Source organism: Nyctibius grandis, chromosome 13 (assembly GCF_013368605.1).
Source record: "Nyctibius grandis isolate bNycGra1 chromosome 13, bNycGra1.pri, whole genome shotgun sequence".
NCBI lineage: Eukaryota > Metazoa > Chordata > Aves > Nyctibiiformes > Nyctibiidae > Nyctibius > Nyctibius grandis.
Genome location: NC_090670.1, coordinates 11,045,925 through 11,071,873, shown reverse-complemented (window position 1 = coordinate 11,071,873; position 25,949 = coordinate 11,045,925). Strand labels below are relative to the sequence as shown.

Genomic DNA, 25,949 nt, shown 5'->3' with positions numbered 1-25,949 from the left:
GGCAGCACCCGTGCCAGCCGGCAGTGAGCGGGTGCAGATACTTCCAGCATGTACTGACGAGGGGGAATGGTTTTAAACTGAAAGAGGGTAGATTTAGGTTAGATATTAGGAAGAAATTCTTTCCTGTGAGGGTGGTGAGACACTGGCCCAGGCTGCCCAGAGAAGCTGTGGGTGCCCCCTCCCTGGCAGTGTTCAAGGCCGGGTTGGATGGGGCTGTGAGCAGCCTGGTCTAGTGGAAGGTGTCCCTGCCCATGGCAGGGGGGTTGGAACTAGATGATCTTTAAGGTCCCTTCCAACCCAAACCATTCTATGATTCTATGAATTGGTTGGGCACTCCCCTGCTGTGCCTGCATTACCGGGGAGCTGGGCAGAGACTGGGCATGGAGAAGAGTGATGGGAACAGAAAGGAATTAAAAAAAAAAAAAAAAGGAGCAGGTGCTGGCTAATATGTGTGTGGCAGAAAAGAGGGGAGAGTTCTGGTTGAAAAACAGAAGCTGAGAAAAGGCAGACTAGCAGCCAGCATATTTTCTGGAGACAGCTTTCTCCTCGGTAGGCTCTGAGTCCGCCTAAGAAACGTGTCAATAAAGCACACTCACAGGCACTGTCTCTAATAAAATATATATTTAAGAGAGACATTTCTTCAAAACTTCTGCTACGAGATGTCTGATTCTGAAGGGATGGCATGAAAAATGGCATCTCCAGTGGAAGCAGAGAGTTGCCATGGGAACGGGAACGCTTTGAATGCACGTCGCTAGGACAAGAAAACATTATCCCCAGCAAAGGAAAATTAAAAATTACATCTGGAGGCATCTGCCCTCCTGCTTGTCTCTGGTGGGAGTATCGAAGTATTATGCAGCATGTTGTAATTCATGTAGCGGGGCAGAACTGAAAATTCAGTATTTGTTGCCGAATTTTTGTGAGTAACTGTGATTAAAAGCCTTCCTGTCCATGGGACAGACAGTGCTGGTGCCTGAACAGTGCTGGGGAGGGGAAAGATTTAGAGCCATAAAAGAATTTCCTCTGAAAGCGTTTTGCTCACTTGGGCATTGAACAACAGCCCGAGCACACAAATAAGCCTGTCTCGCGCACGTGTGGATCACCCAGCTGCTCCAGGGTTTGCTGGCCACGTTGGCCCAGCAAGGAACTTCCTTGGGAAGCACGGGGGAGCCAGGCGAGGGCGATGTTGATGAGGGGGCATGTGCACGTCTGGGATTTATCTTGCGCTTTGGAGACTCTCTGTTTATCCTTGCAAGTGTGGGACAGCAAACACAGGATGAGTTATTTCTGCTTGGGCAGAGGTGGACTCGCAGTCTGTGCTGTCTAAACATGCATTCTTGGTCTAAAAACGTCTAAAAATGCATTTCTTGGTGTGTTGGCAAGCAGCGTGTGCAGAGGTGACGCGGGGAGCTGGGTGAGCCCAGGAGGCGAGGAGAGCGTGCGGTGCTGTGGCCACAGGGCTTCAGCACCAGAGGAAATGCTGAGCTGACCAGTGCAGGCAATGGCAATTAAATAAATTTATTTGTACGATGTATTGGGCTTTGCTGCAAACTAAATGAGCAGTAACCGTACAGCCCAGTGACCTGTGCGTGACGGGGGAGAGACAGCTCAGAGGAGACCTTGGCTCTGAGCACAGCCCAGCAGTCACACGGGCAAAGACAACATTGGGTGCGTGAGGAAGGGAAAGCGTCTGTCCTGCGTTGCTCTGGGGGTGATGGTGGAGGATGCTGGAAGTGTCACCAAAGGCACACCATGGCAGGAGCTGATTAAGTTCTCCCGCTGAAGAAATGCCAGCCAGTTGCTAACGGAGGAGATAAGGGAACCAGAGTGCAAATTACTGTGTTGCTCCCTGCTATGGTTTTCTTGTGTCTTCGCCTCAGTACCTGGCGTTGCCCTCAGGGGACAGGCTTGAGAATTAAATGGACTCATCCTCTCAGCTATACAGCAAGCCCCAGGAGCCACTTTCTTTTTCTTTTGTTTCTTTTTTACACACTACAGTCCATCGTGTGGTCTGGCAATCCTCAGCCTGCAGAGCAACCTGGAGCAAGATACAGCCAGAGGCATGGGGAGGCACCACTGAGGCTAAAAGGCAGATGGGGAAACTGAGCACAGCAGAACTGCATTGCATGCTCAGTGCCATAGTGCAGATTAGCACCAATGGTGGGGCTGGAGCTCAGAAGCTCGGCCTGCAAACCCCACACACTTGACTGAGACATCTTGTTTATTCTCTCTCTGCAATGACTTAAAATTATGCAATGCAGTGTGTCTCTTGATTTTTCTTGCATTTCGCTGCTTGCTTTCTGGCTTTCCAGTCTTTCCAGTTGTTTTCTATGTATCAATGATTATCAGGTTAGAAATAGCAGGTTTGTATTGCACCCTTGTGCTTACTTTTTCCTGGGCATCGGCCTTGAGCTCTGATGAATTACAGAGCTCAGTAAGTGCTTTACAAATGCCTGAGGATTTTACTGGCACTGATCTGCAGTTTTTGCAGCTCCTCTTCAAGCATGTGAGTGGCCTGTTGGGTGTTGATGATTTCTGTTAAAGAAAGACTTGCTGAGAATGAGTTAACAAAAGATTCAGTGTTTTTAGGAAGGACATAAGGGCCAACCTGCTGGGGCCAGTCTGCAAGCTGGCCTGATGGAGGTACGCTGTGTCCATGCAGGTTCTGGATAAGCCTGGACTAATGACTGACTCTCCCAGCTCAGTTATACGATGTGTGAAGGGATACAGCAGAGGTAGCAGCCCGGTGCCTGCTTTGTTCCGGTGCCTTCTCCTGTGTATGTGCAATTCATCCGCAGTACTGGGGCACGGGACCTGCTGCAGTCTGTCCCTGAGGGTGCTGTTCACCAAGATCCCTTGATATGGTCAACACGAACATCGTCATTGACCCCTAAAGAGGGAAATTAACTGAAGATGAGCTCAGGCAGGCAGGCCCAAAATGAAACACAGATGTTTTGCAGGTAACATGGAGAGGTTTGCCAGACTGGCAGGGATTCCCTTCCCCAAGCGCCTCTGGCTTAGCCATCAAGGACAGACTTTAATACTGAATCTGTTAAATTATGCATGCTAATGTATATTCACACATTTTCTCATTGTATTTTTGATATATAACAAACATGTTTATGTAGCATCTCAAAGGGTCTCAAAGCACTGTAGAACCTCTAAAAGCCTGCTCATACATACGTATTCCTCCTCTGTCTTCATAGCATCCGAGGGTGTCCTAAGCCCTTAAAATAGTAACTACAGTAGCTTTGTTCATTCCGTCTTTTTCTGTCTGTAGCAAAAATAGCTCAACTAATTTGTAGTCTCTGTTTGTACGTGTGAGAATGAGGGGTGTGTGTAAAGCCTCCATGACTGCACATCCTCTAGCAGTTGCTGCTTCTGACTCTCTTCTTTCTGACTCTCTCTTCTATGCCTCCTGGACTTTATGTCTATCAATAACTTGCACCACGTCCTGATTCTAAACCTCTGGAATCTGTATTTTATGTCACTTAATGCAGTAATAAGAAGACGTGTGTGTGCAGCCTGCACAGGGCAATGAGGGAAAGTTAAATTAAACTACATGAGCCAAATGCATAGTTCTGTTGAGTCTTGTGGTAGTTTTTGCCTGGGCTCCTAATGGAGTAGGCTTATCACATCTTCTTTTCTTCCTTTTTGTCTTCTAAAAGCTTTTGAGCCTGTTGCCTGATCTGAACAAAACCTGACAGAAGGGTAGATATCTCAGAGGTTTTAAGTCTCTGCAAGATTTGTGGAATTATGCAGCTGAGTGGAAAAAGACCCAAAGTAGAGAGAGGTTACCGGATGGGATCAACTGGTGTTAGGCATTGGAAAAAACAGGCAGGAAAAGCTGACTGCGGGAAAGCAGGTTTGTTCGCAACATCTCTGCTAGGCTGTTCTGCTGGATAGAGCTCTGACCTGTATCCCCCATTCTTGGTAAATGTGAGAAAACACCTTTCTCCAGCGTGGGAGAATGTGAAATCCCTATAGCACCTTCTACAGCAACACATGGACTTACCCACTGCGACAGGTGTGTGTGCTGAGACAAAGGGGCAGTGTAGCATGCTCTGTGCAGCAGTTCAGACCTGAAAACTGGGCTAACCCTGTGCTGTTTATTCACATGAAGGTGCTAGGGAGGGAGTGCAGTTTCCACCCAAAAGCGACAAGCAGATGCCCTAATATGCCCTCAGCACTGTGCTGGGACACTGGCTCCCTGCACACATGGAGGCAAGGAGGAACCAAGGTGTGCCTGACTCCTCTGCTTTAAGCAGTAGTTATGCCTTGATCCAAACTCCATAGCAATGTGTTATGTAGGTGTGGAGAGAGCTCAGGCCCTGGGTCAGAGCCACGAGCCCACTTATAGTGCATTGGAGACTGCTTAGGGATTTCTCTTCCAAGAACTGAGCTGATCTTCCCTACATAACCCAGGAGTCTGTGCCCTGGGTGGGTTGTGCCCCAGGGATCTCCTGGGAATTAGACATCCATCTAGGCATTATGGTGTGCCATATAATCCTAGATAAACCATGCTCAAGTGGTAACTGGGTCACTTCATGTCCTGCATCATGGTCCTGCATCTTGTTCCTGCAGAGGACACTGGATGCAGCCGTGTTGGAAAGCTGCATATGCGGCTTGCTATGTGAGACAGGGAATAAATCTTTTCATTGCATCAGCTCTCCCTGGCCCTCTTAAGAGAGCCAGGGCAGCAGGCTGTCTTTTTGAGGGATTTGACAGGCATCATCTCACTTCATTGGGACTGAAAAATTAAGCATGTATAATTGTAGTCCATGCTGGTCTCTCTCATCTTGTGTGCGTGGTTTTGTTGTCAGCTGTATCTTGAGAGAGCCCCTGAAATTCTTTTGAACTTCTTGCTCACCCGATGCTGAAATATCCAAGTTGCGGGGAGAAAAGGAGAGAGAGCACAGCTGGAAGTGATACCACATGTGTATCTGTGTTACAGATTCAATGACTTCTCTCTAGTCTGGCTGGAGGACATGCGATTGTAGACAGTGATGTGCTATCAGATCAGAGAGCAGGTAGTGATTAATCACGGCGGCTCACAGAGCAGCTCCTTGGGAACTGGCTGTGCAGCAAACGCTGGCAGTCCCAGGGGACCTGAGAAGCAGTGGTGTGTGATAAGCCAACCCCTGTGAAAAGGTGCCTCAGCACCCCGGGATGGGAGGGACAGGCTTGATGCTTTCATGGAGAGCAGCAGATAGCCTTGTTTCCTGTATAAATATGATGCCTTTTTGATCATAAGTCACTGGGAGTGTAACCGAGGGGGTCAGATCTGTTACACACACTGAGTTGTTTCAGCTTTACGAGTGAGATGGGGCAACCACTTCTGTAAGCGAGCAAATAGCCGAGCAAAACTGCATTAGACAAATAGTTCGTGACACACAGGCAGAGCTAGGTACGGATCTGATCCAAAGGTCTCGTTGGCAATCCCCTGCAGGCTTTTACTCACCCCTGCTTTGGCTAAGACATTTGTTTCAGACATTTATATTGTTTCTTTCCTTGCTGTGTGGTTAATCTGTTGGAGTACAATTTTCCTGGTGTTCAAGTCCTTGGCTGACCCACTTTGCAGTGGATGAGCATCCCGTCATCTTTAACTGTGTTTGTCCCAGGTGGGAGCATGAGGCTAAGGCCAGCCTTCATCCCTGGGACGCTGGTCGTCCTCGTCTTTATGTTCACTAGAGAGAGGCAAATGCCATCAGAAGGTGTCAGGTCTGGGTGGGCTGCCCTACCTCTGGGGTTATCCTCCCCCATAGACAAAAAGTGGCCAAGGTCTCAGCTTCTGCCCAAATGAGTTTTCCTGGAGATGTGTTGGTGTTTTGGTAGTTTGGGGAATTAAACCTGATGTCACTGTTAAGCTCTGTCTGGCCTGCAAAGGTTTGGGCAAGCTGCCAGCCCTTCTGGTGACACTCTTGGCCATGATCACTGCTGCTCGGCATTGACTTCTCTAGGCTGGGTGGTGTGCTGCCAGAAGCCTTTGCTTCTTACCGATTTCAACTGTTTCAATTCTATATAATTCTATATAAGTCTTCTATATGGAGGCGGTTCCAATTTATTCCTATGTAAGGAAGGCTGCTGACAGGACCAAGACACCCTAGGTATGTTCTGGGTTATTCTTCGAAGAAGAAGAACATGTGCACATTCCCATCCACTTTTGGGAAAGATACCCAGGCTGAACTTACCAGACTTGGGTGAATGTCTGCAATATGAGACTTGGCTTTTGCTTCTGAACAAGTAACTTTGTAATCAAGGATCCTGAGGCACTAAACCAGCCAAGCAACATCTGAAAATATGTACTTTGACTTTGGGACTGGGAATTTGAAGAGGTTGACTGTGACCTCTCTATATGTTGTCTAAGATCCCCAAGTCAAAAATCAATTGAGGAGACAGAAGGAGCGGCAACTGAGAGCTGCCAGATCTTTCTGTGCTCCAGCTCTGCTCTCCTGTTCACAGATGCTGGAGGAAATGCCAGTACCTTCTTGTTTTTTTGCCATCTCTGTTCCCCAGCCTTCCCCTGCTGACCCGTGCACAGCCTCTGCTCCCGGGATACTTGGTGTGAAAGCATCCCAGGTGCAGTAGAGATGTTTGTGGTCCTGACATTAGCAATAGCTCATGCTGCTTTGTGGCCTTTGGGTGGCAGATGCTCTGTCCTATGTCCTTGGAGTCAGCTTTATCCCGTGGCTGGGCTGGACAAGCCTAGGAGGCATTAACAGCACTGCAATGTTCAGTGAAATGTTTCCTTCTGTGCTGCTGTTCCGGAGCTCCCTAGCAAAAAATGCAAGAGAAGCATCTCTAATGTATGCGGGAGAGTCTTCCTTGCCCCTCAGCAGGAGAGCAGCAATGAAGGCTACATCAGGGGTTTATTGTGTGTGGTTGGTGATGTAGAAGATGTCACGTCTCCATTCCTGCAGCTCTTGCAAGGAAGGTTGTAGGGAGAAGCAAAGTTACCCTCTCCCCTTGGGCACCTACCCCTCTGCTTGTGCTTCACTGTCCTCTCCCAGTACTGGCATGGCAGTCCCGAGGGCGAAGTCACAGAGAGGGTACCCCATGCCATGCCATCCAGAGATGTGCCCTTCCTTCTTCAATGCCTCTGTTCTTACGGAAAGGAGACTGTACCTCTGTACTCTGGTGAGTACTCTGTGCACTGGTGAGGCCGCACCTTGAATACTGTGTCCAGTTGTGAGCCCTGCACTTCAAGAAAGATGTTGAGGTGTTGGAGCGAGTCCAGAGGAGGGCGACCAAGCTGGTGAAGGATCTGGAGGGATTGTTTAGCCTGGAGAAGAGGAGGCTCAGAGGTGACCTTATTGCAGTCTACAACTACCTGAAGGGAGGTTGTAGCGGAGTGGGAGTCGGCCTCTTCTTCCAGGCAACTAGCGATAGGACAAGAGGACACAGCCTCAAGCTTCGCCAGGGGAGGTTCAGGTTGGACATTAGGAAGAATTTCTTCTCAGAAAGGGTCATTAGACATTGGAACGGGCTGCCCAGGTAGGTGGTGGAGTCAGCATCTCTGCATGTGTTTAAGAAAAGCCTGGACATGGCACTTAGTGCCATGGTCTAGTTGACATGGTGGTGTCAGGGCAATGGTTAGACTCGATGATCCCAGAGGTCTCTTCCAACCTGATTGATTCTGTGATTCTGTGATTGATTCTGAGACACAACTCAGCTCCTACTTCCCAAAACAAGGCAGCACCACAGGTTAAAAGGCCGTTTAAAAAACCCAGGCAGGAACTGGCCAGGGCAGCAGCCCTGGTGTGATGAGACTGAAGTGGTCAGAGCGAGAGGAGGGACCCAAGGGTGGAGTTTCTGGCTGGGGGCTGCAGCGTGCTGCCTCCAAACCCAAGTGCTGCCTTAGGTTGTGATGCAGCTCAGCTCCAGTGGGCTCATGGGGCTTGTGGCAAAGGTCATGGAAGCCTCCTTTGTTCCAGAGGTGAAAACTGGAAGGAAAATTAAATCCCTGTAGTGAGAGGCTGAGAAAACAAAGAATGAAACACACAAAAAACTTCTATGTGCAGCTGCAAAAGTTACCTTCTGCTGCTTATTAATTGGCATGGCAAGGATTTGGGAGAAGGCATGAGGTGGAAGTTGGTAGCACAAACTGGCTTCTTGTGTTCCCGTTCCCAGAGATGCTGGGTTAGCTGTAAAGCACCATCCTGTCCAGCGTGCTCACTTTGGCTTACCTGATGTGGGAGAGAGCTACACAGCATCCCCTCTCTTTTCGTGGTGACACTGCCCTCACCGCAGGCTGGTGGGAGTCCTTCCCAGAGGATTTTGTGCGTTTGAGGGGACACTGGACAGGTCCTTAGAAGAGGATCACTGAATAAGGGGATGTCATCAAGCTGAGAAATTCTTGAGCTGAGGCTAAATGCGGTTGCAGTCTAGGAGGGTGTTAAGGGGCATTATCAGCTTGTTACTGCACTTTTTAGGTTGTGATCACGGTTGGAAATGGGATATTGGGCTGGCTGGAGTCCAGAGTAGTTCGTAGGAAGCTCAGTGCATAAACATCTGCCTCCAGGAGCTGTCCTGGAGCAGATTGAGGGTTTGTACCCCCTGGGTGCAGCAGAGCCTGAACAGCACTGTCCTCCTTTCTAGTCTCAGCCATGCCATCAAGCACAGAAACACCAGTACAGGCTTGTCACCTCCAAGCTCATTAGGTCCCAGCACAGCCCTGGGGCAGAGCTGGAGCACTGCCACATGGAGCACAGACTCGAGGAGGTCCCCATCCCCTCCCTTATCCAGCTTATCTCTGCGATAAGGCTGTGCAGCCTCCCTGACGTCAGCGCAGCAGCCAGGAATCCCCTGCATGAAGCCACAGTGGCTTTGCCCCCGTTTTAGTAGCGCACATCGTTTGGGAGCCTCCGGCGCTCAGATGCAGGCACATCATTTCTGCCAGCTTGCGGCATAGCCTCTGGGAACCCCTGCCTGGGAAACGTGACTGTGTTCAGCACATCCGCAAACCTCAAGAGCTGAAACACAACCGGCCAAGTCGATTTTATTACGGTGGAGATTCTTAAATAAACAGCACTTGATGAGTGCAGCGGGATGTTTAATAAGAGCCTCCTCAGCCCCATGTGCCCCCCACCTCCCGTAATCACTTGTAGAGGCAGCCCTACAATCGGAGAGGCAGCGAGGCAGCGTAATTTGTATTCCAGCTCTGCTGCTGCTCCTGGTGCTTCCAAGAAGCAAGTAAAAATAGCACTCCGTCATTTTGTAAATAATAGCTCTCTCCTCGCAGGCCCAGGGAGTCGCTTTAAAGGGAGATTGTGGGAAGGGGAGGGTGTGTGCCCGGAGCTGGGGCCAGGAAGATGGGGCATGGGGACTTGGAGGGGGGCCAGGGGAGGGTGAGGGAAATGGAAACCCTGAAGCACCTCAGCAGCATCCACTGCTGCTTTACACCTTCTGCATATGCAAGGGAAGCACCCCACCCTGCTGGCGTGGGGCTGGGGTGGCAGGGTCCACGCAGAGCTAATAGGGGTGTTTATCGCCTGCACAAGCAGCTAGATCTGGCATAGCAAATTCTTGGAGAAGGAGAGGGGCAGCTTTTAAAGAGCAGGCAGGTGTAGGGAGTGCCATGGTAACACCGTGGGAAGGGATGTTAGAGCTTTTGTTTTACATTTGCATTGCAGATCTGCCCAGCTGTGGGGGATTTCTGCAGGCAGGAGCAAGGCAGCATTGCCTGGCAGGCAGGGATAGGGCTTTGGACGGTGGGGGAGAAGAGGCAGCTCTGATCGACCTGCAATGCCTTGTTCCTGCTCACACACTTGCTCCAGATGGCTTTAGAAACAGTTGTGCTGAAGCTTGGGAATAAGCTGAGCCTATAAATGGGAAAAGCCCTCAAACAAATGGCGTGGGAACATGGCACAACACTCTGGTCTCTAAATTCTGCTATTGTTCAAATGTTGAACCTGAAAAATCTCTTGCTCTTCTACTTTCAGGACTGCTTCAGGGTCTTTTTTTGCTTTCCCAGTGCCCAGGTGGCAGCAGCTTGGGGCACGGTGAGGCTCAGCAATGCAGTGTGCCAAGAGTAATACCCAGCCCTCCGCTGGGCACCAGTGCACTAGCCCACGCCGTTCTCCAGGACAGCCGGAGCTGGGCTCTAGTCCTTGCCCCGCTCTGGCTTCCTACCTGAACCAAGTCTCTCCTTTTTTTGTTTCCCCAACTATAAAACAGGACTGGCAGCATCTGCCTGCCACCTCAGCAGGCTTGAATGCTCAACTCACTTGTGCATGTAAAAAAACTTTGAGTTATAGGGAAGGATGATGCTAGGAAAGGAAAAATGCCAATTATTGTTCTGCAACAGGCCTAGGGAAAGTGCCTAACCCTCTACAGTACAGTCCTTAATTATTAGATCTTTGGTGAGAACTGGGCAAGACAGCCAAGCTGCAGTGTGAGTGTGTCTGCGGATTGAGAAGATAAAGATTTCCCTGCCATGTCTTTGAGCAGGGGCAGGAGATGCTCCTCTCTCAGCTTTCTCTTGCTGCAAAAGTAGATGCAGTTTCTTCTTGTTCAGGCTCAGGGTGGGTAGGTGTGAGGGTAAGGAGGGGGGTGGCTGGCTGAGTAGCTCCTGATTTCTCTGGAGGAGAAGGTCTCACCATCACAGAGCTGATGAGCTCGGTCAGGGCTGCAGGCAGTGCAGATGCTCTTGGGCTGTAGGATCACGAAGGAAGTGAATCTCCGAGGCTGGACCTCACTGTTCTGCTGGTGTTTTACTTGTCTCTGGATTGCCGAGCTCTGCTGAAATCCTTGCTTGTGTAGTAGTGATTTAATTTCAGAAATCCCTCCCGATCCCAGCCAAATCCTGCCCTTAGGAGCACATATTAACAGGGAAAGTTCAATTTGGCTTTTGCCATGAGAGGTGCAGGGAGCCTGTTTTTCTAAGCGCTGGGGGACATCAATAAACCAGCAACCGAGCCAGCCCCTCCAGCTCGTCCCTGCACCAGGCGCTGCCTTGCAGGCACAAAGGGCTCCCACAGAGTTTGGCAGGTTCACGTGGCCTGGCCTGAGGGGTATGAAGGCAGTCTGGAAATGCGGGATCCTCTTCAGACACGGGCTGTAATTAATTGTTGATATTAATAATCTATTAATATTAATAAATTAATGGCATTTATTAATGTCATTACCTTTGATTGTGTTTGCCAGTACACTGAAGGGACGGGAAGGGGCCTCTGGAGCTCTGTGACACCCAGGTTACAGCATGATGAGGGCATAAAGGCTCATGTAAAGATAGCAGGATCGTATAAAAGGTGTCCAAAACTGTTCTGCCTTTTTACCTGCTCATTGCTTCCTGAATCCCTTCCCTCGTGCTTGGACCCTGAGGATCACATTGTAAAGCATGGGTCCTGTCATGTACCCCTGTCCCTCTGCCCCCTCAGGTGCAGGCAACAATTCATTCTGCACGTCCCAAGGACTGGCTTCTCTGGCCGTGGGCGGCCATGGATCCTGATCTGATAACCATGGCTGTAAATCATTTATCTTGGGCAAACTGAATGCCAAGAAGGGAGGAGGGAAGGGGAGAGAGAGAGTTTGTGTTTTCTCTAAAACATAATTAGCTTTTTCTCGCTGCATGTGTTAGCACAAAGAGCCTCGCTTCACTAAATGTTCTTCTCTGCTGTGTATCTCATTTGGGGACTTGTTTGGAGGGAGACAGAGAGAATACCCTGAGTCCTTTAAGTCTTACAGAAGTAACTCGTTTTGTTCAGGATGATGTCTTGTTGGTTTCTGGGTGTTTCAGAAAGTGTACCGCATACATATTTCTCTTTAACCTTCTTTTTATCGCATCAAGACGAGATCAAGGGTTACATATATAGCACAATAATACCAGCCACAGGCTGCGTCAGAAGCTTTCCAGCCATAACAGCTAAAGACACGTATACATATATTTTAGCTATTAAGAGAAAACCCTGCCAGAATGCGTTATCTTATTTTTAGATGCAAAACTTTGAAGCACAAAACTAAGCTTCATAGTACTGCAACATAGCTGTCAGGGGACAGAAGGGTTTCCATAACTGAATTGAGCAATGGGCCATCCAGACCCCTTGCAAAGCTGCTGCAGTGGCCAAAATGGGGTAGTACACATAAAACATGAACTCTTCTTTGGGGCTCTAAATTGGTTCTTTCATTGGGAAGGCAGCTCTGAGCCAGCTAATTCCATACAAAGGGAGCACAGTGGCATGATCTGTCCCTGAAGTGGTGAGGATTTATGGTAACGTAGTGCTAAACTCAAGGCACCTCATCCATCATTTTTTCAGTACAACACAGTGGGCACAGCGTAGGACCACGAATCTGGCAAATCACCGTGCCTTGATTTCCCTGCAAATTGGGACAGCAGCAGAGATTTCAATTAGGAAACATTCTGAAATTGTAATGAAGTCAAGAATAAGAGCTGTATGTGCTGTTCAGCATGAATAATACCTGTTGGTGGCTGCGTTCTGCAGAGCACTTCAGCTTGTCTTTACCTGAAGGCATGTGATTAAGATTAACCCTGGATTTTAGCGCTCGGGGCAGGAACTGGGGCTCTGTGGTTTAGCTGGGGCAGCAAGGCTGCTGCTCAGCATCCACGAGGGCGGCGCAGCCTGGGATGCAGGGGAGCGTGGGATGCAGGCGAGCAGCAACTCTGCGAGAGCAGCCGCTCACCAGGAGCGAGGCACTTAGGAGAACAGCAAACACAATGGCAGTAAAAGGCAATCAGAGTATTGATTCTTTTTACATACAGATAAGCCTGAAGCTGGAACAAACCCAGGGTTTCCTAAAACTAGTGGAACATTGCTAGGCTGTTTATCAGGCTGGGAGACACAAAGGGATTTCAGATTAAAAGGAGTTTTGAACCATCAGGGCTTACCTCTGTATTGAAAATGTGTGGATCTGTACCACGTTATGTATCACATAGCCACATACATTTTGTAAATATGCATTTTCCGGCTGTGCGAGACATATTCATCCTCGGTGTAAGCGTGGAAAGCAGCAGAGCTACATCAGAGATTAATGTACCCAATTAAGAGTGATAAAATCGGCCATTGTTCAGGGCACAGCAGAGAGCACGATGCCGGCTTGTTGAGGGCTTGCCAGGGAGGCACCTGGGAGGAAAAACCATCACATAACAAAACCCAAACCCTTCCCTGTACAAGCAAATTCAGTTCTCTAATTGCTTTTTTCCCTTTTTTTTGTCCCAGACAGCGTAACTGAAGTCAAGACAGACATTTACGTGACGAGTTTCGGCCCTGTCTCGGACACAGATATGGTAGGTGCCACTGGCTGGTCGCCTCACAGGGAGGGATGGCTTCTCCTGCAGCTGCAGAAGATGTGTCCCACCTTCATCCCCGGACAATCTGGGCAAAAGTGGGATTTTCCTAAATGACAAGAACATGAGCAAGCATCCCAGCTGCCTGCCTGGGCACAAGTGCTCTTCATCATCTTCTTGCAGGCCTGGGGGAGCTCAGTGCAGGTGGTAGACAGGGATTTTTTCTCAGGTGTGTTTGGGCTTTTAGAAACCAATTGCTAATGCAGCCTTGGAGGGTCAATGCCTTTGCACCGCTCAAGCACAATGCAGGCTTAGGGTCTTTTTCTTTCCTGCAAGTGCAACCTAATGAAATGGAGAGGTCTGCCCGCAGGACCAGGAGCTGTTATGTAGCATGTTCCACCCATTACACGCCTTGACAAACACCCTCACGGTAGCCAGCTTTCCTTGACCTGACTGTGCGTGGAGGAAGGAGGGTGCTCCCTTTGAAGAGGGGAGGATGCCAGAATCTGGCCTGTTTTGGTGGCTGTGCCAGAAGAAAACGTTTCACCATCAAACTGTCTGTAGTGCTTGAACAAGAAGGGAGGCAAAAGAGGAAAAAGAAGAAGAGTGAAATGATTGCAATATTTTGACATGTTCAGGGAAAATTATTAATGAAAAGGCCTGAGGTCTGAATTTAGGCTTGTATTCCCACAACAGTTTGTCTTCTAATTAAAACAGGACTGTGGAGCATAATTAATAGTGAGCTTTCTCGACAGCGTTTCTTGCAGCTCATATTCCATACGCACCCAGGCACACAGAGAAGAGTTGGCTGTTGATGGTTGTTCAGCATTTCAAGGGTACCACGTGAGGACGATCATGCATTGAGGACCGAGACCATCCTGTGCATCCAGTCCCAGAGGTGACCTGGTGCTGGCATAGCCCAGACCAGCGGTGGGCAGTCCTGGCCTTGGAGGGAGGCCACTTTGGGAGAAGGAGCGGACATTGCTCTCACCAGCTGGGTCAGGCAGGAGCAACGTTCTGCGGCTCTCACAGCCCCTCTGGAGCTGGGAAGGCTTCATTTTCTGTGCTCACGTGGCCATGAACATCTCTTCAGCTGCCCCCCTGACACTCCTGTGCTAGCAAGCAGAGGAGTTCGGGAAGAATGAATTCGCTGTGTTTCATTGAGGTGCTAACCCCATCATGCAACCCTGTGTTGCTTTGGAAAGACCACTCCTTCCAGGGTTAGAAGTTAACTTGATGTCAGTGTAGCCAAGAGTATTAATCTCATTTGAGTTCTCTCTCTGTCTCGCTTGCTTTCCTACCACAGCGGAGACCCATAATATATTCAGCAATCTTAGCCCCTGGGGAGTATCTGATAATTACTTCCAAGGTGGAGCATATTTGATTAAGGGAGTGTGTATAATGAACTGTGAAGAAGAAATATGAGGTATTGAGAAGAGGAAGGTATTCTCTGCAATGTGATTTGACAAAATGAGTTTAAAATTAGGAAGACAGCAAAAGAATAATAAATTATTTCCCCTTTGCATGCTTTAGTTCCATGTATTTTACAAATGCATAGCGAATGTGTTTTAGCGTGCCGTTCTGGTGATAAATGCAATCAGAAACGTGAGAGAGAGAAATCCCATCTCCTCAGGAAGCGTGGGGAGAGCCTGCTCCTCTGCAGTGGTTCCTTTCATCTCGGGAGTGGGGAAGTCCCTCCTTCCCTGCTTGCATCTGCCTGGTGATCTCGCTACTGTTCCTCCCACAGCCAATTACTCACTGAGATGGAAAGCCGATCCTGTGCATCTTGATGCAGACAGAGACTGTAATTATGATGATGGAGGAGAGGCAGGTAAAGCTGCTGTGGAGAGTGGAGGAGAGCAGCTGGTTACAAAGCGTGGAGAAGGACGTGCAGACCTTTTTCCCTGAGATGCTCCAAGGGACTTCTAATCTCTCTTTCAGTTTGGTTTGGAAAGTAGAGCCTGATAGGACCTGACATACACCTGAATCTTCAGTAGTGAGCTCTTGCAGCTTTGCCTTAGTTCCCAGGAAACTGAAAAAAAAAAAAGTTCAAGGGAGTTTTATGCTTTGGTGGACAGACTCTGGAGACAGACTCAGTCTTGATGTTTTCAGTCACTTCTATAAGGTGGAGAAGAGCATAACTTAGAACTAAGTGTGCTCCTTGGAAGGGGTGACTTGGGAATGGTAGTCTCATGGAAAGAAGTATAGAAAAGAGGGGAAGAATCTGAACATGATTTCTCTTTTCTTTGGGAATGATTCCTTAGCATAAAAGAAGAAAAACAGGGCCTTGGAAGTTGTTATAAAAGTTTTGCTTCTTTGTTTGCTTTTTCAGTAGGAACAGGGAGTTCTGAATAAGATAGCTCTTCTTCTGGTAAGGACTTTTCCCAAACCTACCTCCTGGGACTGCACACAGGCTCATTCCTTTGGTTTTATCCCTTTACTGAGCTTAAAACCACAAAGTGAAGATCGGTTCCATGAAGGGGCAGAATATCTTGTACAGGGCAGAGCCTGAGGGAACATAGGATCTTCTCTTTCCTTCCCCCAGCCACGCTCCAGAAGCTTCACATTTGAGCAGGAGTGGCTCTGCGGCCAGGGAGCAGGGATTAATTTCTTTACCAAGATGCTTTCACTCAGCTGCCATCTGCTGCAAAACCTATAGGAATTGCTATGACCTATAGGAAACTGATGCGCAGCAGCTTTTAAGTGCTGCTGAGAAGAGCTGCAGGAAAGAAATCACTCACAGTGATAAGTTTAGTTGGTCCTGCAGCCTCCAGGAACCCGTAAATAAAGACTATGAATCTGCAACGTCAGGGGAAGAACAGCTGGGACAGACAGATTTTCCAAAGCCCCTGTCTCTCTCTGAAAGCCTCGTGAGTTGATTAGATCCTTCATTATCAAGAGGAGGTGTGTTGTAGAGGTGAGCAATGGTGCAGCTCATGCTGATGGGCTGAAGACTTTCCCTCAAGTGACATGGACCCTCAGAGGACATGGGGTGGCTCAGGTCACAGGGAACAGTAGTCCCTTATGCCAGGCACCAGGCAGATGGGTTTAATTTTGCCTCAGGGTGGCTGTGGAGCTGTAGCGCCTTTGCTGCTTGGTCAAGTGGTTTCTGAGGCTGCACACACTGAGCGAGGAGCTGGCCCTGGCTGCAGGGTTTCAAAGAGATAACTTCTAACAGCCCCAACTGGAATTTGGCATAGGAAATGGGTTTCTACACTAGCTGAAAGAAGAAAAGAAAAAAAAAAGAAACTAAAAAAGGGAAAAAATAGGGAAAAGTAAAAAGAAGCAAAAGAAGTTACATCATCTTGTAATGCAAGTTTCTGAGGACCTTGATTCAATGCTTTTCTAGAGGTGGCCTGGGGAAAAAAATAACATTAAGACAATGTCATGAAACTTTATTTCTTTATTTTCTTTATGAGCAGGGGTATAATTACCAGTATCCTGGCTGAATCCCATCTCCTGGAACTTTATTTTTGCCTTCTTAAATTCCCATGTAGCTGCACACAATGGTTCCCTCCCCTGAAACATCTGGATAAAGGTGGTGGTGCAGCAGGGCTACCTCAGGACTGGCCACTGTTGTAGCTTGTCTGCTGTGGTCAGAAACACTGAAACGCAAATTTTGGCATCATACTTAAGTCATTATACAAAATGTGGTAAATGCCCTCTACCCTCCACAGATTTCTCCACTGCCATTAATCCCTACTTCTTGTTGCATCACACTTCATGTCAACCAAAGTGTGTCAAAACACAGTGTACTCAAGGACTGAAGATATTTACCATTTCTTGAAGCTGCTTATTTGCAATGAATTGCTGAGTAAAACAAGACTTATTTTTCTCTCCTTTCTCCACAAAGGAATACACTATTGATGTCTTTTTCCGGCAATCCTGGAGAGATGAAAGGCTGAAGTTTGATGGTCCCATGAAAATACTTCCCCTGAACAACCTGCTGGCCAGTAAGATCTGGACTCCTGATACCTTCTTCCACAATGGGAAGAAATCTGTTGCCCATAACATGACAACACCCAACAAGCTCCTGCGCCTGGTGGACAATGGCACCCTCCTGTATACCATGAGGTAAGTTTGTGTCTCCTGGGCCAGGGTCTTCCAGGTCTCTGTACCAATGCAGGCAAGGATGGGACCTCAGGGTACATTACAGCAGGGTTTGTGCAGACTTCCACTGACTCTGTTAGCACACTTGAGTCTTACCCTGCTGCTTTCCCTGCTATCCTTGTTTCCTACCTATGTATAGAATTATAGTTGCAAGGGACCTTAGTTTGGTTGGAAGGAACCTTAAAGATCATCTAGTTCCAACCCCCTGCCACGGGCAGGGACACCTTCCACTAGACCAGGCTGCTCACAGCCCCATCCAACCCGGCCTTGAACACTGCCAGGGAGGGGGTAGCCACAGCTTCTCTGGGCAACCTGCACCTGTGTCTCACCACCATCATAGTAAAGAATTTCTTCCTAATATCTAATCTAAATCTACCCTCTTTCAGTATAAAACTGTTACCCCTCGTCCTATCACTCCATGCCCTTGTAAAAAGTCCCTCTGTCGCTTTCCTGTAGCCCCTTCAGGTACTGGAAGGTGCTCTAAGGTCTGCCCGGAGCCTTCTCTTCTCCAGGCTGAAGAGCCCCAACTCTGTCAGCCTGTCTTCACAGGAGATGTGCTCCAGCCCTCTGATCATCTTCGCGGCCTCCTCTGGACTTGCTCCAACAGCTCCATGTCCTTCTTATGTTGGGGGCCCCAGAGCTGAACGCAGCACTGCAGGTGGGATCTCACGAGAGCAGAGTAGAGGGGCAGAATCACCTCTCTCAACCTGCTGGCCACGCTGCTTTGGATGCAGCCCAGAATACGGTTGGCCTTCTGGGCTGCAAGTGCACATTGCCGGCTCCTGTTGAGCTTCTCATCAACCATCACCCCCAAGTCCTTCTCCTCAGGGCTGCTCTCAATCCATTCTACATGTAGCATCACTGTTCCTGAACTTAAGCACAGTTTTACAGGTAGCTTTTTTTCTTGTCATTCATGTTGATTTTTTTCTTTTATGTGATGAGATAGAAGTGTTGGGATCTATAGTTTGTGGAGTTGGTGCATCGCCCGACTTATTTTGTTCCTGACCTCTGATGCGATAAGAAGTCAGGTTTCCAGTACTATCAGGGGAACATGAGGATGGGAGAATTTGTTATTCTCCAGCAGCTTGAGAACAGATCTAGATTTGTTCAGCATGTCACACCGGAGCCATTTGAAACGTCTGATGAGCCCAAGCTTGCTTCTGAGAGCAGTGGGTTTGTTTTTTCCTACTTCATGGAATCAAAAATCAAAATCTATGTAATCAATGCACATCATTACAAAAAAAAATCACCAGTTTATTAAAAACTGTGCTTTGGAGGTGCCAGCTTTGGAGAGGCCATTGGAAGTTCGCAGTTTAACCCAGCCCATGTTGTCCCCAGCTGAGCTCTCAGTGTGAGCCCCAAACATGAGGTAGCCCTGCAGCATGAGACCCCAGGCAGTGATACAGCCTGTGCAACCCCACAGTGAGTTCCAGCAACTAGGGCCTTCCTTCTAAAACACAAGTCACTGTTGGGGAGCCATGCATGGGCAGTCATCTTTGGATTTCTCAAGAACAGCCCTAGTACATACATTTGTCATCAAGCTGCAAAAGGTGGAGAGCATGAAGAGAAATGCCTTTGGGTTAATTGTATGTTCATTCCGGAACTACTCAGATATTCCTGTATGCTTGTAAGCTATTCACCCACATAAATAATGTTTGCCACCTGGGGTTGATGTACTAATTTGCCTTCCGAGGTAAATGGGCTTATAAATGAAACAACAAGCTACTCACAGATGCACAGGAAAGGTATTGAGTTGGTTTTGGAAAGGTGTAAATCTTTGTTTTCAAAAATTATTTTCTCTGCCTCTGTCTTCAAGCTGATCCTAACTCATAACAGGCTTCATTTTGGATTCTGTGTGCTGAGATGCTGCAGTTTCACCTCTGTTTTTTGAGGACCAGACAGAATTTCATCTCTTCATAGTTAAGCTGGCTGTGAATCTACATAGTGTCAGCAAGTTTTACAGCCTACATTGATAAACAAAGCTCTGCTTTTGTGCAGCAGTTCTCAGATATGAGCTAATCCTGCCAGTGCCCTGGGGGTTTAGGTCTCCACACATCAGTGATCTCACGTTACTGAGGCAGATGGGGTAAATGAAGGGAGAAGCCCAACTTGACTTAAGGGCTCGGTTCTGCTCCTGGCTCTCTGACCTGCATGTGGATGACTAAGACTCCCCCCCGTCTGTGTCATTGTCTGACTGTAAAGTATTATAGGAGCTACTGGCATAAGACAGGAAAAAAAGGACTAAATTTCAGGGCTTTTACATCATTTCACTTCTTTATTCAGCGAACAGCCATTAGCTTCAGCAAGTCTTGTGTGACTGAGAAAGTATTGGATTTACTTTTCTGTTTAGGGCTGGGCAGGTGCCAGGATGGCAGCATCACGAGGCTCTTGGGAATGAACTTCTTGAAGAAAATGGAGTCATGGGATTTTTAAAATAAATTCAACACATCCTTCAGCTTCTCTGTCTCCCAGAGAAGGGGGGATGAAGGAGAGTCTGGACCTCCTTTTGCATGTGCTCCTCCCTCCCTTAAATGTACCTCTGAGGCTTTACAAGAGGTGAAGAGCCCACTCAGAGATACTCAAAGGTTGAGGGTTGAATTTGAGGCCTTTTGTCACATGTTGTATTGCAGAGTACCAGGAGCTGTAGTGCATGGAGGTCTTTTCCTTATCCAGCACAAATTGCTGCTGTGCAGATGTGTGTGAAGCTATCCTGGTGGGGCTCCAGGCAGTATTGGACCAGCTTGATGCTGGAGACATTGTCAGAGCTGGCCAGATGGCCATCTGGAAAGTATTGCCCACTGCACAGGACAGTGTGTCAGGGGCGAAGCAGAGCTCCTCTGCGTTTGCAGTTCAGCACATCCAGGACAGCACGTCTGTTCTGGTGCATCTGATGGTTGCCCTTCTCCCTGCTGCTGAGGGAAGTGCCTGCTCAGGGCCACACAGGGTCTTTTGACTGGGGGCTCAGAAAGAGAGATGCAGGGGCACAGACTGCGTGGTCTAGGACTGTACATCAGGCTGAGGATCAGAGACCAAGTCCTACCTGTGTAGGCACTCACACCTCAACTCCCCTATAAAATGATCATGGTATCACCCTCCCTTGTTAAGTGCTTTGAAACCTCCTTCCAGGAAAGGGCTGGAAGGACAGTCATGTTTTATGTCCAAGTGGCACATTCACTGTACTCCCCCATGCCCAGGGGCATGCACATGTGTCCTTCTCAAAGGAAGGAGCGGGACCATGAAGCCAATCTCAGCCCCACGCAGCTGACATCCAGCGAAGTGCAAATCCCAAAGAGGCACACTCTGTCCTGCTGACTAGGGAGCGAGTTTGGACCTCCACCAGATTTCCCCTGGACTGGCAGGATGGCACAGGTGATCCCTTGCAGGCGCAGTCTAGACTGGTACATTGCCATGCAGTTTGACTCCTGAGATATATCCTACTCCTTTCCCTTGTACCAGCCAGTATCCTTGAGGGATCAGCTCTGCTGATGTGCAATTAAAGGCATGTCTCTTGCAATTTATCCTGCTGTGAAAGCCAACTTCTCTTAGTCAAGGCTTACATTTACAGATGAAGTTGCTCTGGTGGAACAGCAACTCTGACACATGCATCGAGCAAAATTACACCTGTGTGACAATATTTATAGCTCCTGGAGAGAGCCTCTTTATCACTGACCTGAGCTGCAAGGAGTCGCACACCAGCTTCAGCTGAGCATCCAGAGATTTCCTTTAGTCACGGCACAGCCTCCTCATGGATCAGTGCAACGTCACGGTGCAAACAGACCTTGGCACCTGGGTGACAAGGTGGCCTTTGCGACCACAGCACAAAATTGCATTTCTCTATTCCCCTCCTGGCTGCTGAGGAAGGGACAGGATTACTGATCCCTCTGCCTCTTCCCTGCTATTCTGGCTGCCTTAGAGGGCACGGGGAACACAGTTTTATTATGTAGCCCTGTCTCTGTAGTCTTGTTCGTGGAGCTCCTAGATCCAAGTAGTTCACAAAAGCCCAGCCAGGGCCTCAAAGCTCTGGTGCCACACCTGAGCACAACAAACTGCGAAATGTGCATGGGTTTACATAAGGTACAGACAAAAACTCAGCTGCTGCAGCAATCTCTGGATGTACCCTCTGGCTCGAATTGTGTGGGGCACGTAGATAATGTTCTGGTTCTTCCTGGCATTGAAGCATATGAAAATAGTGAAAGCTTAATGCTGTGCTGACAGGCTTCAACTTTGTGAATCCAGGCTTTAAAGATCTCTCCTGCTCTTCACAGGGACTGTCAGAGTGGTGTGTCGAGGCTTTGTAATGGTTATTGTGTGTGTGGTTATTGTTGGAGTGGTTCCCAGACAGTATCTGCTAAAGTTACACACTTAGAGGACGTTTTCTTTATCTGCCAGCTGCATGCCCAAAGACTTTGCCTCAAGAACCTGTACTGCTAAAGACAACGTGAAGTCCTGGGTGAGGTGAGGTAGAGGCAGAACATGAGGGAAAGCTGAGTACAAAGGCACCCAGGACATGTGCAGTCCTCCTGGGGCCGTTGAACACCAGATAACAAGTCCTGTACCTACTGCGGCATGCTCAGGGGTTTGAGCTTTTAAATCACAGAGCTTCATAGTGTCTCTCCCAGCAAAGGCTTCAGGTTGTCTTTACTACCTGTTTTTTTTTTAACCCCTGAGCAGTTTGTGAGAGCTGTAGGCTGGAGCTTGCAGAGCCCTTCCACATGATGGAGGTGCAACCATCACTCTCCTTTCTGCAAGAGCAGCAGCTGGCACATCCCAGCACCAGCTCCTCTCGGTAGTACGAACTGGCAGCTGTTCGGCTGCAGCCCACATCAGGGCTGATCCTAGACAACAGCATAAAAGGACCCGAGCAGACCAAAGCTAGACTGCTAAACACGCAAGCAGATGAATAGGTGAGATGAGAGTTGCACAGCCTGCTTTTCCCCGCCTTACAGATTCCAGAGTGGATCCAAAGGCAGAAATGATCTATTTTCCAGGCTTGGTTTTGTGCAGGCAGACTTTTGTAAGGAAGCTGTCCCAGGAGGGAGAAATCTTCAGCGATCACCTTATCTCGCTGCATTTCTGCCATCATGGGCTGAAATCTCCGGGGGATGGAGGAAGATGCAAAGTGAATTCAGTGCTTTCAGATCCTAGAAGCAATTTGGCTTTCAAGCTCAAACCTCAGCAATTAAACATAACCTAGATTCTCACACAGCCTAAACCGTAAACACTATTGGGCCTGACTGTGGTTATTAATGAATCTGCTAGAGGAGAAATCAGGACAAAACTCAAGCAATATCCCTGGCATAAACAAAGTTGGTTCTGCTGTGCAGGGTGCTGTCATGTTTTTGTACCACACGTACACCAAGGGATTATTACATTTGCGTCCCAGAAATTGGACTGAGACTCTTGCTCATCCTGCAGCACGACGCAGGTAACGACGGGGGCTCTAATGACACATCAAAGGCTTCGCTAAGCTCCCCGTAACCATGAGAACGAAGCTGAAGTGGTTTGTTGTACCGTCAGCCCTGGGAGAAGTATGTTTAGCCTGATTCACGCTTCTTGCCATTGTGTTGAGCAGTTCAAAGGACTTCCCATGACTTTAAAGAGAAAAACATGGTTTGTCTCCTGGATCTTCCATTTTTGGTGCCATTGTGTCAGCACAGTGAAGAGAAAACATGAGGAGTTTGGGGTTTGATTTCAAGACAGTTCTGTGTAAGTTATTGCTAGGGCCTGGGACAGGTGAGCCAAAGGATACAACAGCTGGATTATGTGATTGCTGGCAGCTTGGCTATTTTTCGTGTGCTGTTTAGGCTTTATAATTAGATTTCAGGGCTCAGATGTCTGGACCTGAACAGGGCATCAGAGCAATGAAGCAAACCTCTGGGGCTATCTGGCCATAAGCTCCCTTGCCCAGGATAAGGGGCAAAGATGAGAATTTCTGCAACAGTCTCATTTACCCAAATGCTGCAGAGGCAGTGGTAATTGTCTGGGAAGTGAGATACATTCCTCTTAGTCTGACATTTTGACGTTTCATTAGGCAAAGCATATGGTGCTGAGAAGAAGTCCTTCGCTAGCAACAGGAGGTGGTGGGGAAGGCCAGCAGCGGGGAGCGAGAGGGGAGTGTGGGCACTCTCCTGAGTGCTGATTGATTCCACGGGTCACCTAAATACCTCTGCTAATTAGCACTCTGAAAGATGAGTGTGTGCAAGAGAGGCTGCAGGAGGGGGGTGAAAGATGGCCGAGGGATGCGGGGGGCAGAGGCGTGAGCAGCAGTGCATGCACGCTGGTCGTGGGGAGAGCATCTCGGAGAGCCAGCACACCCCGGCATGCATGGGGGCAAGCGGAGAGGTTTCAGGCACGGGGGAGCACCTAGGAGGGGGAATGCCTGTATTGCTTCCCCCTTTGTCAGGGAAGCTGACTCCCTTCGTGTGTTATCTGTGACCATGATGACTCCTGTCTGGCTGAAGTTGTTGAACCAGACTCATCTCACTGGAGTGATATGGCATTTTCTTTTTTATTTAATTTCAGGAGACTTAAAAGCTCCTTCATTTGTAGGTGGAGAAATGGCAGATTAGGTTGCTTTTTCAGTGGTTTGTTGATGGATTTATTGTGTTGTTGTTTACTGGCTTAGCTAATAAAACACACTTTAGATTTAAAATGTGATTGCTACATTCCCACACACCTACGGAGTCATCCAGCATCTGTATAAAGTTGTCTCCTTCCCTTGACAACACTTGCTCTTGTTGGCCATGGCCTGGAGAGGGCAGGATGGTACGGCCAAGGCCAGCTTGTGCCCAGCTGGTCTTTGCTGCCATCCTGGCCCCCTCTGAGGCTCTTTCTGGCTGCTGTAAATGGCACTCAACCACCGGACCCACAAGCTGCAGTCCTTTGAGTCGTTCAGCCTTATTCATAGGGGCTGTTAATCACAGCCAAGACTTGCAAATAATACAGTGGATGAAAAAGGCCTTTCTGTTTTTTGTGGGGGAGTTCAGGATACGTCAGAAGGAAAGCACTGATCAGAGGAGAGGTCTTTTGTAAAAGTCAACTTTGGGAGCACCCAGCTAAGAGCCTTTTGAAAGAATAAAGTAATTAGTGAAGCCAACAAAGAAATAGGAAGGTAAAAAGGAAGACTTATGTGGCCTGCTGAGGGAGACAGGGGAAATGCATCAACATTTCCTTTACACAAGTGACAGTGACAAATGTTAGAAGCAAAAAGTCCATTGCAGTTGGAAAGGACACAGAAAGAATTGAATTGTAAGATCTGTGAGGACATTCTTGACAAGCTTGCCAACCATGAAGCTCCCCAAGCGAAGTTTGAGCTGACAGAAGAAAGCATTACAAAAGAAACAGAACAGGAGAAGCAAGGCTGTCAAGTCCACACCTTGCTGCCAGGTTTTCATACCTGCTTCTTGAAATCCTAATCTTCATCTGTTTTACAAAAGAGAGGCATCAGAGCAAATGAGCAATTTGTTCATGGTGGCCTTTGAGTGTCCAGAGAAAATCATTCCAATGATGTGCTTGTAGGCTTGTCAAAATCACTGTCAGTCTTTCCATTGACTTTAGTGAGTCTTGGTTGAAATCCTAAAGATCAGGTCTTCTCTCTTGTGTAAAGCAGGTACATTCAGTGAAGAAGAGATCAGCAAGTCAGAAAGAGTGATTTGTTTCCAAGGAAGTTACATTGGCCACACAGTGGTTCTTGGATTGACTGAGGAAGCCAAGTTGGGGCCAGACATAATGCAAGCAGGACAGTCATCATCACCTCTTTGTCAGTAGAATGATTACTACAAGAACATAATGGTCACTATCCATGTACATGGATTCAGAAAGGATTGGCAGACTTAGAGCAGAAAAGATCCTTGATCTCTGGTGCACTCAATCGCCTGGATACAGCCTCTGAATCATGGAAGCCATAAGTCACCGGCTGCTGGGAGACGACAGCAAGGAGTGGTTTGCTCTGAATTCACCCAGGTTTCGTACTTTTCTATAAGTATCCACTGGCCTCTTCTAATGGAGCTGGAGTCAGCCTGCATAGACCCAATAAACCTGCTGTGATTAACCTAGCCACAGTATGGAGCATTGCATCAGCCACGGCTGGGCTGTGAGACCTTGGGACTCAACAGCCAGCTCCTCAGGGCTTCAGTGCAAGTAATCCCCATGGGGTGTACGGGGACCATGTCCTGCTGATGCTGAATAGCTAAGAGCCATTTATCAGGACTGAACCTGTCCTGATTGTGGGAGTTGCTTTTATAGGGGGTTTTTTCCCTCTGTGGGGTAGCTCCTGGGGCACAGTGGGGTAGATGTGCCCAGTGGAGACAGGACAGTGGTACCTGGCGCTGAAAAACAGCAGAAATGAGTATGTGCTGCTGTTGCATTAAGGAGCAGGGAGGTACTGAAACACCGTGGTGCTGGGTTCAGAAGATCTGCAGGAAACTCGCTGCTTTCCTTTGCTAGCTCGTACAAGAATAAGGCACAGACTTCCCCATGGTGCAGTCTGCTCTGTGGCGCTGTGACCCCAGTGACCACTGCAAAGGGGTTGCATGCCTCACCTCCCAGACATTTGCAAAGACTGGGATTTAAACCCCTGCTGTTGTGCTGCAGAGGCTCT

The 25,949-nt window shown here is 48.4% G+C and overlaps 1 protein-coding gene across 1 annotated transcript in view; it reads left to right on the top strand.

The window, feature by feature from the left end:
* LOC137669601 (gamma-aminobutyric acid receptor subunit alpha-3-like) overlaps positions 1–25,949 on the top strand; it is a 71,850-nt gene that overhangs the window by 26,798 nt on the left and 19,103 nt on the right. Inside the window, exons 5-6 of the mRNA XM_068411759.1 lie at positions 13,173–13,240; positions 17,094–17,314. Of these exons, the coding sequence (XP_068267860.1) occupies positions 13,173–13,240; positions 17,094–17,314 (289 nt within the window). The remainder of the gene's footprint in view (positions 1–13,172; positions 13,241–17,093; positions 17,315–25,949) is intronic.